A 15529-nucleotide genomic window follows, 5' to 3' on the forward strand; every position below is an offset into this window, starting at 1 on the left:
AGCCGACAGAATGTCAGATGGTAGAAAACCTTTTTATGTACAAAAAACACAATAAAAGCCACTAGCCAGCTAGCAGAAAGGACTGCCTTCAGCCTTCACTTACTCCGGCAGCCAGCCCCTCAGCAGGAAGAGGAGGTGGGCTCCCGGGGTGGGGATGGAAGACCTCCCTCGCCTGCCTTCTCTCGGGCCCCCACGTGTGCAGCAGGTGCAGAGCAGGACGGACCACAGCGCTCTGCCCCCAAGACCCAGAGACAGGCCGGAGAGCAGGCAGAGCTGAGGACAGAAGTGACTCTGGCCTTACCCCCAAACGGGTCTCAACCCCGAAACACCTGTCCTCTTGTGAGGGGCACGTGCAGGGGCTGACATATCAAGAGGCAACCACCTGTGGGCATTTGGCAGCTGAAGAGCAGGTGAGGGGTCAGGATTCTCAGCTCCTCTGGTTCTCAGCAGGTCAGTGGGGTCTCTAACCAGAAAGATGAAGAGGTGGCAGGGCCTGGGCCGTGGTGGGTATCACTCATCACAGAGGCCAGGGTTGCAGCGAGCTAGGAGACCGAGGTTTCTGAGGGACTCACAAGGTCCTGGGGGAGGCTTTCTCGGGCCTCCTGCATACGGCGCCGGGCTCGCCGGAAGGCCTCTGTGAGGGAAGTAGACACGGAGTCAGGACCACGGTGTGGGGACGATGGGGCCCACATGGATGTCGGGAGGGGTGGGGTGGCTGGACTTGGGTGGAGGGAGAAGCCTACCCAGCACATTTTGAATGGAACTCTGCTGGCTGAATCCCTCCAGACGGTCCAACACACTCCGCATCCTCTTCCGGAGGGAACTTGACTCCATGAAGGCCCTGTGGGGGAGCCAGCCACCTGACCATGGCTGCTCTGCAGCCCTGGGGACCAGGAGGTCTGAGGCAGAGGGCCGGGGCCGCTCACCGGGACTGCTGCAGACAGTGCAGGCGGAAGGTGACGCTGCCTGTGGTCTCGGTGCGGAGTCCGAAGCGGCTCAGACGCTCCCCCTGTGGATCCGGTTAGTGTCAGGCTTCGGGTGGTTTCCAGACCCCAGGCACCATGCTGGCCTCACTCCCATTCTTATTCCCATTCTTGGGGAGAACAGGTCTGTTGGGGAAAATTCATCCCAACACCCAAATGCCATCACCTCCCGACTGTCAATCAGGGAACAGTCCAGCCTCATTTGAGAATTAGCAGTCTTCTAAGAAGCCGGCTGACCCTCTGCTTCCTGAGGTTTCAGGGATGGGCTGGGGGAAGGGGCCAGTTACTCTGATGGGGACCAGGGGAAACCTCTAAGCGTCCTACTTCTCAGAGCTCTCCTAGGAGCGCATTGCTGTCTGTATGTGCTTCAAGGTATGGCTGAGATTTCCCACTGGAGCCACAGAAAGGAAGAGACTAAGCACTGATGAAGCAATGAACGATTAAGGGGACTTAACCCAGACTGCACCTTTCCCAGAAGACAGGGACATAACTTCCCATGATGAAATCTACCCAGAGACAAAAGTCACCTTGAAGGTTCCTGGTATCCACACGTAGGAGAGGTCCTCCAGCTCCAGAGAGCCACCAATGAAAAACCTCCGCAGTTCAGCCACCGGGCTGAGCTCCAGGGGCCTCCAGGTGGAGACCGTCAGGGTGTGAGAGCCTGGGCAGAAGAGGATGCAGCCAGGGCTGGGAAGGGCCTGCGGTCCCTTGCGGGCTCCCCAGCAGTGACACGGGCCTTGCAACCACTAAAACACCTGGTCTGGGGACGGCCTGACCTCTGGTGAAAGTCACCACGGAGGTTTAGGGGACCCACGTGGGAATCAATCAGACAGAAGCTCAGATCTTAGCTCTGCCAGTTACTACCTGGGCGCTGGCACAAGTTTCTCAGCCTCTCTGAACCCCATTCTCCTCGTCTAGTAAAACGGAAATAATACCAACACCTATGCCTCAAAGAGTGGTGGGGAGAATTAAACAAGAAGCACTCAGCACACTGCCTGGCACACAAGGGAAGACAGTGGCCATTATTTCTAGAGGAACGGTGACCCACTCAGTACACGTCTGTTCAGAGCCCATCTTGACACAGGGTGCTCCCCTAAGCTGCTGCTGCTGCTAAGTCGCATCAGTCGTGTCCAACTCTGTGCGACCCCATAGATGCCTGCCCACCAGGCTCCCCTGTCCCTGGGATTCTCCAGGCAAGAACACTGGAGTGGGTTGCCATTTCCTTCTCCAATGCGTGAAAGTGAAAAATGAAAGTGAAGTCGCTCCCCCAAGGCTGCAGGTCAAATCAGAGGAGCCGGAATCAGAGTCCAGAGCTGCTCAGCTGTCTCTAACGGAGACAGAAAATGCCCTCAAAAGGAACACAGAATCTTGCAAGTTAAGTGCTTCTAGTTCCCAGCCATCCCCGCTTTTCCCAGGAAGTGGTCGAGTCCTCTGAAGCATCAGCCTTGCATCTAGGAGTGGGGGCAAGAGGGCTGCGTGCAGGGCAGGGACGAGAAGTCACCTGGGGTGGCGGGCAGCACCACAGCCCCGTAGCCTTCCACGCGGTACCGCTGCCAGAAGTCCAGTGAGAGGACCTCGCAGTAGAGCACGGGCCACTCTGGGAGCGCATCTGTGGAGGGGAGAAGCGGCCAGGTCCTGGGAGGCCCCCACAGGAGAGGGCGCATCTGAGGAGCCCCAAGGCCGAGGACCGGCCAGGCCACTCACCGACAGATTCATCCTCGTGGAGGAAGGAGGCCTCGAACGTGAAAGGGTAGGAGAAGTAGGCCACGTTATCCTAAAAAGGAGGGCTGTTGTTTTAAACTCAGTGCCACGGAGTGGCAAGGCCTCACCTGGCACTCATTTTTCCTGTGGCCAGTGACAAGGTCATAGTCCCAATGGAAAAGGAAAAACTATCACTCCACACAGGAAATAAGAGGCTAAGAGGGGAAGGGACACCCAGACGCAAGCTGTTGCCATTCTCAAAAAGGCAGACAATCCAGGGACAAGGCGGCCCTGCAGGGCCCACAGCAAAGCACCAGACCCAGCTCTGGAGTCCTCCCCACACTGCTAGCCCGATCATCTTTGGATGTCATGCTGCGAGCAGCCCTGTTCCCTCCAGGCGCCCCTCTTGTTGCCATACCATCCCCCGGGACTTGGTGGCACAGGTCTGTGTTATTCCTGAGAGCTGCTGGAACGCTGGGCTTGACCAGTCTAAAAGCCAAAGACCACACAAAGTCAACCAGGGAGGAAGGCGAGCAGTTGAGAGAAACACAAAGCTCCTTTCTGCATTCAGTCATTCAGGCACGTGACCAATCACTCATGCCATGTTCACTGGGCCCACTGTGTGCTATGACTGGCCCCTAGGGACACTGCAGTGACCGGATAGAAAAGCTTCCTGTCTCTCAGGGAGCTAACCTTCTAGCTGGCAGTGGGAGGGGGCACAGAAAGCCAACCAACGACAGACCATCAGGGAGTGATAAAAGCTAAATATAAAACAGCATGAAGAGACTGAGAGGCCTGGAGGCCCATTTAGGGATGCTGAGGGACCACTCGGAGGTGAAACTTAGGCTGAGACCTAAACTGAAGCAGAACCAGTCATGCAAAGATAGGATTCAAAAGGTTTCGGACAGAGGAAATGGTCCTGAAAAGGCCCTAGAGTGGGAATGAACTTGGCCTGTTGAGGAACAGGAAGCATGACTGGAATGTTATAAAGGAAAGACAGGCCGGGGCCAGCTCATTCAGAGAATGGGGTCTGGACTTTGCTCAAAGTGGGAAGGGAAGCTGTTGGGGCTTTAAGTTGAAGAGAGACAGCTGGTTTACATTTTATAGGCTCGGTTAGGCTGTGGTATGTATGGCAAATGAAATGTAAGGCGGCTTCCCTGGTGGCTCAATGATAAAGAATCCACCTGCCAATGCAAGAGACACAGGTTCAGTCCCTGGTCCGCGAAGACTCCCACAAGCCGAGGAAAAACTAAGCCTGTGCACCAGAACTACTGAGCCTGTGCTCCAGAGCCCGGGAGCCGCGGCTACTGAAGCCTCAGTGCCCGAGAGCCCGTGCTCTGCAACGAGAGAGGCCACTGCCATGAGAAGCCCAACCACCACAACCAGAGAGGAGCCCCTGCAGCAATGAAGACCCAGCACAGCTAAAAATACATAAATAAAAATTATTTTAAAAAAGAAAAGAAAAGAAACATAAGAGCGAGACAGGAAGCAAGAGGATAAATTAGACATTTAATGCTTTGGCCTAAGTAAGAGATGATGGTGGTTTGGTCCAGGGTCCTCAAGAGAATAGGACATTCAGGACATCTTCGGGAAACAAGCCTGACAGGAATTGCTGATGGCATGAGTGGTGGTAGGGACTAGAGAAAGTGGGGAATCGAGGATGTCCCTTATATTCCTGGTATTAGACACCAAGGAGATGATATTGTGGTTCTGCTAAGATGGAGAAGACCGTGATGGCAGGTTTGCGGCAAGAGGAGGATCAGGGATGCTTTCGGTCACGTTAAGCAGAAACAACAAACAGGTAAGTGGGCATGAGTCTGGAATTCAGGGGGAGGCTAAGAGTAGAGAGAGAAGTCTGGGCGTCTGAGACACACACACAGCACTGAAGCCACAGGAAGGATGGGGCCACCTAGAAAGACTGTGGAGAGACAGTAACAGAAGGCCAGGCCCGGCTTTGGATGCTCTAATAGTTTTAGGTCAACAGCAGACGAGGAAACAGCCAAGGAGGCTGCTGAGCCACCAACGAGAGAGCTGAGTGGAGCACGGAGCCTGAAGGCAAGAGGAGAGGGGCAGTGAGGAAAGTGAGCTGTGGCAACTGGGAGACCAAGGAGGGCAAAGGCAGACACGTCCCCACAGGATTCCACATCTTGGAAGTAACCTATGACCTTGATAAGAATGGTAACAATTTCAGTGGAGGAGTGGGGAAGGAAACCTGACCCAATGCTTCTGGAAAACTGTCAGAAGGGGTAAAAAGAGAGACTTGCGAATACTACTTACTAGAAGCTGGCAACTCCACAAAGAAGTGGACGTAGAGGTTGTCATACTCATAGCCTTGGGCTGAAACTAAGAAAACAGGAAACGGATTCAGTGTATTGCCCTATCACCCCTAACGCCTGACCCAGTCCTGCAGGGCCTACCCACTTGTGGAAGCAAGGCTCCCGAGGGCCAGGGACTCTCTGTGTTTCCAGGAAAGACTCATGCCTGAGTCTCCCGAGCACTGCGGACAACCCAAGGCCACCACTGCGGTGGGGAGGACTATTCCACACTGCTCTCTCTGGCACTTGCCAAGCCTCAGGGGACCTCCATCTGGTGAGACACTTACCCACCTCTCCATTCACGAAGAGCCGGAGGGCACCTGGTGCGGTCTGGGGTAGAGAGAAGTGGGGACCGGTCAGGAGGTCTGAGGGAAGCGACCCCTCTCCTCGAGCCTGTCCATAAACCCCACAGGACCTGTCACAAGACGTCCGATTCTGGCGAGCGACTACCCACGCTTCCTTCCCACCTGCCATTTCTCCACAGATCTGTTTTCTTCATTTCTCAAATGCGTTAACATAGGGGCAAGTTCAATTCAGTTCAGTCGCTCAGTCGTGTCCGACTCTTTGCGACCCTATGAATCGCAGCACACCAGGCCTCCCTGTCCATCACCAACTCCCGGAGTTCACTCAGACCCGCGTCCATCAAGTCAGTGATGCCATCCAGCCATCTCATCCTCTGTCATCCCCATCTCCTCCTGCCCCCAATCCCTCCCACCATCAGAGTCTTTTCCAATGAGTCAACTCTTCGCATGAGGTGGCCAAAGTACTGGAGTTTCAGCTTTAGCATCATTCCTTCCAAAGAAATCCCAGGGCTGATCTCCTTCAGAATGGACTGGTTGGATCTCCTTGCAGTCCAAGGGACTCTCAAGAGTCTTTTCCAACACCACAGTTCAAAAGCATCAATTCTTCAGCGCTCTGCTTTCTTCACAGTCCAACTTTCACATCCATACATGATTACTGGAAAAACCATAGCCTTGACTAGACAGACCTTTGTTGGCAAAGTAATGTTTCTGCTTTTGAATATGCTATCTAGGTTGGTCACAACTTTCCTTCCAAGGAGTAAGCATCTTTTAATTTCATGGCTGCAGTCACCATCTGCAGTGATTTTGGAGCCCCAAAAAATAAACTCTGACACTGTTTCCCCATCTATTTCCCATGAGGTGAGGGAACCGGATGCCATGATCTTCGTTTTCTGAATGTTGAGCTTTAAGCCAACTTTTTACTCTCCTCTTTCACTTTCCTCAAGAGGCTTTTTAGTTCGTCTTCACTTTCTGCCATAAGGGTGGTGTTATCTGCATATCTGAGGTTATTGATATTTCTCCCGGCAATCTTGATTCCAGCTTGTGTTTCTTCCAGTCCAGCATTTCTCATGCTGTACTCTGCATAGAAGTTAAATAAGCAGGGTGACAGTATACAGCCTTGACATACTCCTTTTCCTATTTGGAACCAGTCTGTTGCTCCACGTCCAGTTCTAACTGTTGCTTCCTGACCTGCATACAGATTTCTCAAGAGGCAGGTCAGGTGGTCTGGTATTCCCATCTCTTTCAGAATTTTCCACAGTTGATTGTGATCCACACAGTCAAAGGCTTTGGCATAGTCAATAAGCCAGAAATAGATGTTTTTCTGGAACTCTCTTGCTTTTTCCATGATCCAGCGGATGTTGGCAATTTGATCTCTGGTTCCTCTGCCTTTTCTAAAACCAGCTTGAACATCAGAAAGTTCACGGTTCACGTATTGCTGAAGCCTGGCTTGGAGAATTTTGAGCATTACTTTACTAGCATGTGAGATGAGTGCAACTGTGCGGTAGTTTGAGCATTCTTTGGCATTGCCTTTCTTTGGGACTGGAATGAAAATGGACCTTTTCCAGTCCTGTGGCCACTGCTGAGTTTTCCAAATTAGCTGGCATATTGAGTGCAGCACTTTCACAGCATCATCTTTCAGGATTTGAAATAGCTCAACTGGAATTCCATCACCTCCACTAGCTTTCTTCGTAGTGATGCTTTCTAAGGCCCACTTGACTTCACATTCCAGGATGTCTGGCTCTATGTCAGTGATCACATCATCATGATTATCTGGGTCATGAAGATCTTTTTTGTACAGTTCTTCTGTGTATTCTTGCCACCTCTTCTTAATATCTTCTGCTTCTGTTAGGTCCATACCATTTCTGTCCTTTATCGAGCCCATCTTTGCATGAAATGTTCCCTTGGTATCTCTAATTTTCTTGAAGAGATCTCTGGTCTTTCCCATTCTGTTGTTTTCCTCTATTTCTTTGCATTGATCATTGAGGAAGGCTTTCTTATCCCTTCTTGCTATTCTTTGGCACTCTGCATTCAGATGCTATCTTTCCTTTTCTCTTTTGCTTTTCGCTTCTCTTCTTTTCACAGCTATTTGTAGGCCTCCCCAGACAGCCATTTTGGTTTTTTGCATTTCTTTTCCATGGAGATGGTCTTGATCCCTGTCTCCTGTACAATGTCACGAATCTCATTCTATAGTTCATCAGGCACTCTATCTATCAGATCTAGGCCCTTAAATCTATTTCTCATTTCCACTGTATAATCATAAGGGATTTGATTTAGGTCATACCTGAATGGTCTAGTGGTTTTCCCTACTTTCTTCAATTTAAGTCTGAATTTGGTAATAAGGAGTTCATGATCTGAGCCACAGTCAGCTCCCGGTCTTGTTTTTGTTGACTGTATAGAGCTTCTCCATCTTTGGCTGCAAAGAACATAATCAATCTGATTTCGGTGTTGACCATCTGGTGATGTCCATGTGTAGAGTCTTCTCTTGTGTTGTTGGAAGAGGGTGTTTGCTATGACCAGTGCATTTTCTTGGCAAAACTCCATTAGTCTTTGCGCTGCTTCATTCCATATTCCAAGGCCAAATTTGCCTGTTACTCCAGGTGTTTCTTGACTTCCTACTTTTGCATTCCAGTCCCCTATAATGAAAAGGACATCTTTTTTGGGTGTTAGTTCTAAAAGGTCCTGGTGCACGGGGACGACCCAGAGGGATGGTATGGGAAGGGAGGAGGGAGGAGGGTTCAGGATGGGGAACACATGTATACCTGTGGCAGATTCATGTTGATATATGGCAAAACCAATACAATATTGTAAAGTTAAATAATAAAATTAAATTAAAAAAAAAGTTAGAAAAGAAAAAAAATAAATAAATAAAAGGTCTTGGAGGTCTTCAAAGAACCGTTCAACTTCAGCTTCTTCAGCGTTACTGGTTGGCGCATAGACTTGGATTACTGTGATATTGAATGGTTTGCCTTGGAAACGAACAGAGATCATTCTGTCGTTTTTGAGATTGCATCCAAGTACTGCATTACGGACTCTTTTGTTGACCATGATGGCTACTCAATTTCTTCTGAGGGATTCCTGTCCGCAGTAGTAGATATAATGGTCATCTGAGTTAAATTCACCCATTCCAGTCCATTTTAGTTTGCTGATTCCTAGAATGTCAACATTCACTCTTGCCATCTCGTTTGACCACTTCCAATTTGCCTTGATTCACGGACCTGACATTCCAGGTTCCTATGCAATATTGCTCTTTACATAGGGGCAGCACCTAATTTAAATGGTGGAAGGGGCAATGGAGTGTGGGGACCTTATGAGAATGGTCAAGAGAAGCAGGCACAGCTGCCACTGCCCTACAGCAAGAGGCCGGAGACCCTGCTCCCTCTGGGGGCTGAGGCCAAGAAGCTAGGCAGTTTCCTTTTAAATTATTTGTGTCTCTATCTTAGCTAACTTTTTAACATTGAACATCTGTTGCTAATACAATATGAAAATAGTGAAAGCTAATTTTTACAAACAGAGAGGGAGACCACAGGCTAACTCTATCTTTGTTTCCAGATCAAGAAATGGAACTCCTGGATTAACAGAAGACAAAGAACAGGACCACGGGATTACGGACTTAAACTGTTTTGTCTTAAAAGCCAAACTATCTGACGAACAGAAATGAGATGCCTCCCTCCTTTATGGGGCATGTAGGGAAAATATCTACATTAAGAGTAAGGAAGACATTTTTCATTTTTATACTTATTTACAAAAAAAATTAATAGATAGCATCACTGACTCAGTGGACATGAATTTGAGCAAACTCCAGGAGACAGGAAGCCTGGCATGTCACAGTCCATGGGGTCGCAAAGAGTTGGACACAACTGAGCAACTCCATAGTAACAATAAAATTAATTATAAAGTAATACATGAATGCATCACCACTGATAAAAATTCAAAACTATCTAAGTTTAGAGAATAAAAAGGAAACATTCCTGAAATATCCCTCTCACCCCTCAATAGCCACCTGCTGTCTCCCAATTCCACCCCCTTCCCAGAGAAAGCCCCCAGAAGGCGTGTGCCCTTTGAGACCTCTTCCTAGGCATCGACAGTTCTATATCAACATGCAATGCTTCGAAAACACAGCAAGGACTATACTCTGTATGTTATTTTCTACTTTCTTTTTACACTGAAGAGTGTGTCTTGAGGACCTTGAAGAGAGGACCGTCACTCAGCTAGAGTCAGAGCGCTCTTATGGTGGTGCGGGAAGCTGGGCTACTCACCATCTCAAAGTCAGTGCCCACGAGGCTGTTGAGATACTCCTTGTGCCGGCCATAGAGCTGAGGAAACAAACCACACTGAGACTCAAGATGCAGTCCCAGGCAGACCAGGGTTCAGGTCTGAATGGGAGGGAGAAACGCAGCAGGAATGGGAAACACCACAGAGAGCCAGGTGCCTGAGTGCTCCTGCCACCGACATTGGACAGTGAAACACAGAGGCTCTGGAGTCCACTGGCCTGGGGCCAAGCCAGCTCCCACGCTGCTGCGACCTGGGGCAGACTCAGCTTCTTGATCTCCATTGCCTCACTTACAAAATGGTCATAAAATAAGCATTCCCTCGAAGGGCTGTGGTACAGTCTAAATGAAATTAGGCATGTGAAGGCCCTAGCACAGAGCACAGGCCATGCTCAGATAGATCATCATTAGCATAATGATCTTATAACAGGCTCAACGCCTCATGTCTGATAGGTTAGAAGGGCTTCCCAAGTCAGGAGAGGCCATCAAGAGCAAGACCCGGCTGCTGCTGACCCACCCTCAGGCGCGGCCTCAGCTCCCAGCTCTCCGGTTCTCAGATGAATCAGCACTCACGTCCTTGAACACGCGCTGCTCCCGCTCCTCCTCCTCAGGCTGGGCGAGGGAAGACACGTTGTCGATTGTATACTTCCACAGCTCCTGCTTCTCCCCCTCTGTCTCGATTCTGTAAGGTCAAAGCCACAAAGGGATTAACTGGAAAAACAGGAGACGAGGCACTCCAGACCCAACCCAGGGACAAACAAACTGTCGGCTGGGAATTTAAACGTTAGGAGAGATGAAGGGCTTTCTGAGAACTTCCTCAACTCGAGACAAGAAGTGAAGCCCAGCAAAGGAATGCTAGTCTCCACCACCTCTTTCTTCCTCTTCTCACCTGTAGGGTCCTTTGGAGCCAGTGAAGTCAGGTTTTACTGTGATCACTCCGTTGCTGTCCACCTTCAGAGTACAGAGGACATGTTCATGCTTCTTATAGCCAAGCCTAGAAACCAGAGGTAACACCAGAGTTCAAGATTGCTGGTCCCATTTCCGGGAAAGAGGATGAGGTATTCAGTTCACATCAGGGGAGAAGACAGAGGCTGGGGTGAGAACAGTCAGAGTAAAACATTTCCTTCCAAAGAAAAAGAAGGAAACAAAATCCCTCCCTCCAAAATACCTGGGATGACCGTAACAGGAGGGTGATGGTTAGTGACAGGAGAAGAGGATGAAGGTCTGAGTTGGGCAGTGAGAAGCTTCACTCACTTTCCATAGGGCCCCAGGTCTGCCATGATGTACATGGTCTGAAGAGGGGTGTTGATGACATGGTTGTTCCTGATGAATTCTTCTGAGGGCTCCCAGGTGACGATTCGTGACTTAAGAATGCCACCTTCCCTGGGAGACACCACAGGAAGGGTCACTTCCCTGGCACCCCCTGAAGACCCTGAAGGAAGAATGCAAGGGAGCACACCCAGGAGGAGTACAGGGGAGCACTCCACTGCAGAGTGGGACACTCGCGTCGGTGAGCACACCAAGAACACTGGCACAGAAGGAACACCGGGACCTCCCCAGCCCTGTACACACTTGCACTCACGTTCCTCGCCTGTCCTGGCGTCGCCGCCTGACATTTGCCATTCGCTCGACCAAGAAGGACGGCATCTCGCTGGCTGCAGTGGTCATTTTCTGACAGTGCTGGGAAAACAGAGCAGCTTGGTATAAGCCAGCAGCTCAGGGCCACGTGGGACCAAGCACCTGGAGGGAAATCTTCCTTCTGAAACTTCACAGGACCTTGAGAGCGCAGCCACCTCACAACAGCACACGCTGATGGAGGGTGCAGAGGCACAAACAGCTCAGAGAAGAGCCCAACCATGCCCTGATTTGCCCTAAGGTTGTAGCAGCACATTACTCTTGAGAAATGAGTCTGCAGTCTGTAAGCCCATACCAACAGAGTTGGGGGGGTCTACCCAGGAGATGCTGACATCACTAGGTAGTTGGAAGATGCCAAATATAACAAGGATTCCGTGAAAAACGCTCCGTAATTTTCCTTTCTTTACCAAAACAGACAACCTAAATTTTACATGCTACCAACCCACAACTTTCAAAAATATTCACTTAACACCTGGCTTAGAAATCTACAGACTCATAGACAAAAATCAGAAAATATAGGCTCTCCCCTCCTTCAAGGAGTTTATAATCTCACTGAGAAGATAGAACATATCATACAGTGACTGAAGAAAATCTAAAACGAGGCCACGAGGGTACGCTGTCATCGGCAAACTGAGGACACAAGCCATTCCCTATACAGTACTGAATTCCTCTTCAAATCTGTATGTTCGGTTTTGGCTGAATCCCATGATGAATTTAATCTAGATGGTTCTAGACTCCATCCACCTGTCTGATCTCATAATGCACGGGGAAAATCAAACCTAGTGGCTGCTCCCCGCAGTGTGCAGTCTGCAAGCCTAGCATTAGAGACACTGCCGGCTCCCCCAGGCCCTCCAGCAGGTGGGGCAGGGAGCAGCAGCCACACAGACCTGCCCACCTACCTACTCCAGCCTGGCTGCCAGAAACACACGGAAATTCCTAGACAGGCTCACTTAACAGGCTTCTGAGTTAAAGCACGAGGCCAGAAAGCCAGGGGAAACAAGGTGAAGGGAGCTACAGAGCTTGGGTAAGTCTCCCTGAGTCTGTCTACTTGGGAAAGAATGATACCTCCTCCAAATTGGTGTATCTATCAGAGTCAGTGTAGGTAAAAATCCGTCGGTTCTTCCTGCCACCTGAATCTTCCAGCTTTAGAATCTCTTGACGGTATTGATGATCCAAAGGGCTCTGACAGGCTGCTTCATTTTGGTACAGATCTACTTCAAACTGAGGTCACAAAGAAACAGAGTTCCAGTGAGAGTATTTTAATTTTGTCGCTACAACTGTTTGGTCAAATATCATTTGTCATGATGTTTTACCTAAACTGATGGAGGACAGAAAAGCCAACAAAGGTTAGAGCTACAAGAAACCAGAGCGACAGTCTAACTCAATTCTGCTGTTATAGAACTGGCACACCAAGACCATGTGCTGCTTTGGTATGTGGCCCAGAGGTGAAAAGCGTGTTACTCAAAATCATAAAACTGGCTAGTGGCAGGTTTTATGTGTGCCGTGCGTACACTGAGCCCGTACACACAGCAGTGGGAAGTATACACTGCTGTAAGCTTTCTGGAAGTCAGTTTGGCGATATGTATCAGGAACCTTTCCCTGCAACCAGGCAGGTGGACATGGGCCAGGTGCAGGGACACAGAGCAGACAAGGGACACTAGCCCACCTGGCTGAAGAGCTTCTCTTGCCACCCAATCACAACCTCCTCTTCTTCTTCCTCTGGGCGGTGTCCACCTCCAAAGAAAACAGAGCGAGTCACATGTTTGAGCCCAACTAGCCCTACTTCTTGCTCTCTGGTTGGTTATAACCAAAGTCTGTGCTCTTATATTTGCCACAAAACCAGTTGGAGTTCACTGATTATGAAGTCCTCACTCTAGAGAGGCAATAGATATGTGCAGAAGCCAAGGTTAAGACCCAAGAAGTTTTAATCACCCCCACTAACTTTAATAAAAGAAATCACGTCCTCCAGGAATTATTTAATCTAATTCAGAGTAAAGAGCTGAAATTTAGATATAGGCTGAACAGCTCTTTCTCAATCCCGATTGTCTACATTTGCTATGAACCATGGCATTTTTATCTTCACTATTTCTGAAGCCATAAATCTAGAATCACAAACACTGTAACCTTAAGAGACCAAGTATTAAGAGAGAAAAGGAAAGACATATAACAGATTGTTTTTTAAAAAGAACCAAATCTAGTATGTACACTCCTAGATGAGTATGCCTTTCCAAAGATATATGCTTCAAAACCCACCAGCTCACACTTTTGCCCAGGAATATTTCTGAACAGAAACAAAAGCAGAGAGACTAGTGACCTAACACAAACACACTGTCTTCTCTTTCTCACTTTTCTGGCTTCTCAGAGAAAGAAAAAGGCTAGAACACAGATAATACTAATACGCACATTTTCTGAGACTTCCCTGGTAGTCCGGTGGTTGCACTGCAGGGGGCATGGGTTCCATCCCTACAGGGAAAACTAAGATCCCGCATGCCACACAGCAAGGTTAAAAAAAAAAAAAAAGTGCCTTTTCCAAGCAGACCCAAATGTTTAACTTGTTTTTAAAAAGTGTTTATATGGTAAGTTTCAAGTTTGGAGTCATATTTTCTCTTAGAAAAAAAAAAAAAAGTCAGAAATGGCATTTGGGTTTAGAGGTAAATTTATAATATACCCAAAGCACAGTATTTGCTATTTCACTACATTTGACCACAGTTCAGATCAGCTTCTTGATGACAGGAATCAGTTCTTGAATTCAATTTTCACACAACATAATGTAGTAGTTAAAACTGCCTGGGATCAAATTCTGACTTCAACAGTTAGCAGCCCAGTGACCTTGGACAAGAAACCCAAGCTCTCTATACCTTTTCTCAGACTATAGACCTGGGTCTACTCTGTCTTAAGAAGTAACCTCAGCCCTAGGCCCTTCCCCAGATCCCCAAGGGGCCCATCACCAAAATACACCCACTGGCCGTTGGGTGAGGCCTAAAAGTGGCCAAGTCTATGAGATCCTTCCCCAGTTGGACAGCAGGCTGGCAATGGAGGTAGTTGCTTGATGTGATTCTTTGCAGGTGGACTCTGCCAGGAAAAGAGAAGCCCAAAATACTGTTACAAGATACACAAGCAGGAGACGAACACAGAGCAAGGATGGGGAAACGAACCACTGAAGAGATTATGGCTACCAAGAGATGTGGCAGGGTGCAGGCAACAGAGAGGAGGGGAGGGGGGCATGGGGCCTCAGGGAGGAGAGGATGCGAGAGTGTACTGGAGGGAGACATAGGGCTCTGAGGAATTTGGGGGGCGTAGGGTCCTGAAAGGGTGAGTCTAGCAAGTTGCGAGTGAAGAGGGTTCCAGGTAGTGAGGGAGACGCGAGGAGACCGGGATGACAGTGGTCAGTACTGCAAACGGAAGCGAGGGCCCCAGCAAAGGAGAAGTGTAATTCAGGTTCCAATTATCTGAGAGCATAAAAGCACGGGGCTCTGGGGTGATGCGACTACCGGAGGCGGAGGTTGCGCACGGGGTCCCGAGAGCGGTACACGGCCTCTCCGGTATCACTGCTCCAGATGGCCTCCGCCATGACAGCTGCGCCGCGCACGACTGCGCCGGAAAGCGCGCCGCCCCGGTTCCCCTGGCAACTGAGACGCCGTCAGGAGTCTGGAACCCGGTTCCCTAGGCGGCGCGGGAGAAGCCCTGCCCATCGCGGGCCCCGCCCGGGCTGAGTCCCTGCCCACGCCGGCTGGGGTAGTCCTGCGGGGTTGCCGCTGGTCTTTAGTGCGAACAAAGCTCGCTCACACCCAAGGCCGGGCTGGGTGCGCTTGACAAATGAGGAAACTAAAGCCGCGCTATCGGCCCCCATTATGTAGATTCGGACAGAAATGGTCGTAAGCTCCAAATCCGAGTGTCCTGAGTTCCCAGCTACTACTTTTCCCACCACACCACACAGTCTTACACTGAATCATGGGACACTTTGGCCTCAGAATTGGTTGACGGGGACTTACAGAATGCACCCATTCTTCCCAGAGGAGTGACCGGAGGTGAAGACAGTTACCCAGATATGAAAGTGTCAGAAGATTAATTACTCTTTGGGTTGGCATTCACTGAACCAGAGAAAAAGAAACAAGGAAGCTAGCAGGAAGGAAGGAAAAGATGTCATTATTGCACTGGTTTTTCCCCTGCATGTGTTATTTCCCGATTTTTAAGCCACCTTAGATACCGCACAATAAAGTGCCATTCTGAAGACGTGCTTCATTGGGCTGCCAAAGGCGGGACACACCTGTAACCTGTAACCTCGAGTCCGGCTCTCTGGCACCTTGGGGATGGCAGCAGTTATC

At 49.5% G+C, this 15529-nt stretch overlaps 1 protein-coding gene across 3 annotated transcripts; it reads right to left on the bottom strand.

Moving 5' to 3' along the window:
- Positions 1–13: 13 nt before the first annotated feature.
- On the bottom strand, positions 14–15291 carry MKS1 (MKS transition zone complex subunit 1). Of its 3 annotated transcripts, XM_061390085.1 has the most exons (18): positions 14696–15281; positions 14167–14276; positions 12871–12938; positions 12270–12425; positions 11152–11249; positions 10824–10952; positions 10459–10563; positions 10143–10251; positions 9558–9614; positions 5287–5329; positions 4962–5027; positions 3103–3173; positions 2688–2757; positions 2485–2592; positions 1511–1644; positions 927–1009; positions 744–841; positions 14–634 (listed from the first exon to the last, which is right to left on the bottom strand). In XM_061390085.1, the coding sequence occupies exons 1-18, from the start codon at positions 14773–14775 to the stop codon at positions 543–545; spliced, it is 1677 nt and encodes a 558-aa protein (XP_061246069.1). In that variant the 5' UTR covers positions 14776–15281; the 3' UTR covers positions 14–542. The 3 variants fall into 3 exon arrangements, with proteins under 3 accessions (XP_061246069.1, XP_061246071.1, XP_061246070.1); XM_061390087.1 differs by lacking the exon at positions 14167–14276 and having other exon boundaries at positions 14696–14776; XM_061390086.1 differs by lacking the exons at positions 14–634; positions 744–841; positions 927–1009 and adding an exon at positions 1016–1109 and having other exon boundaries at positions 14696–15291.
- Positions 15292–15529: the final 238 nt, after the last annotated feature.

Source organism: Bos javanicus, chromosome 19, assembly GCF_032452875.1.
Source record: "Bos javanicus breed banteng chromosome 19, ARS-OSU_banteng_1.0, whole genome shotgun sequence".
NCBI classification, from domain to species: domain Eukaryota; kingdom Metazoa; phylum Chordata; class Mammalia; order Artiodactyla; family Bovidae; genus Bos; species Bos javanicus.

Coding starts and splice junctions, on each gene's coding strand:
- MKS1 (XM_061390085.1), bottom strand. CDS start 14,775: ATGGCGGAGGCCATCTGGAGCAGTGATACCGGAGAGGCCGTGTACCGC. Junction 10,252..10,458: donor GGCTCCAAAGGACCCTACAG/GTGAGAAGAGGA, acceptor TTGACCTTACAG/AATCGAGACAGAGGGGGAGA. Junction 5,330..9,557: donor TGGGCACTGACTTTGAGATG/GTGAGTAGCCCA, acceptor TCTCTACCCCAG/ACCGCACCAGGTGCCCTCCG.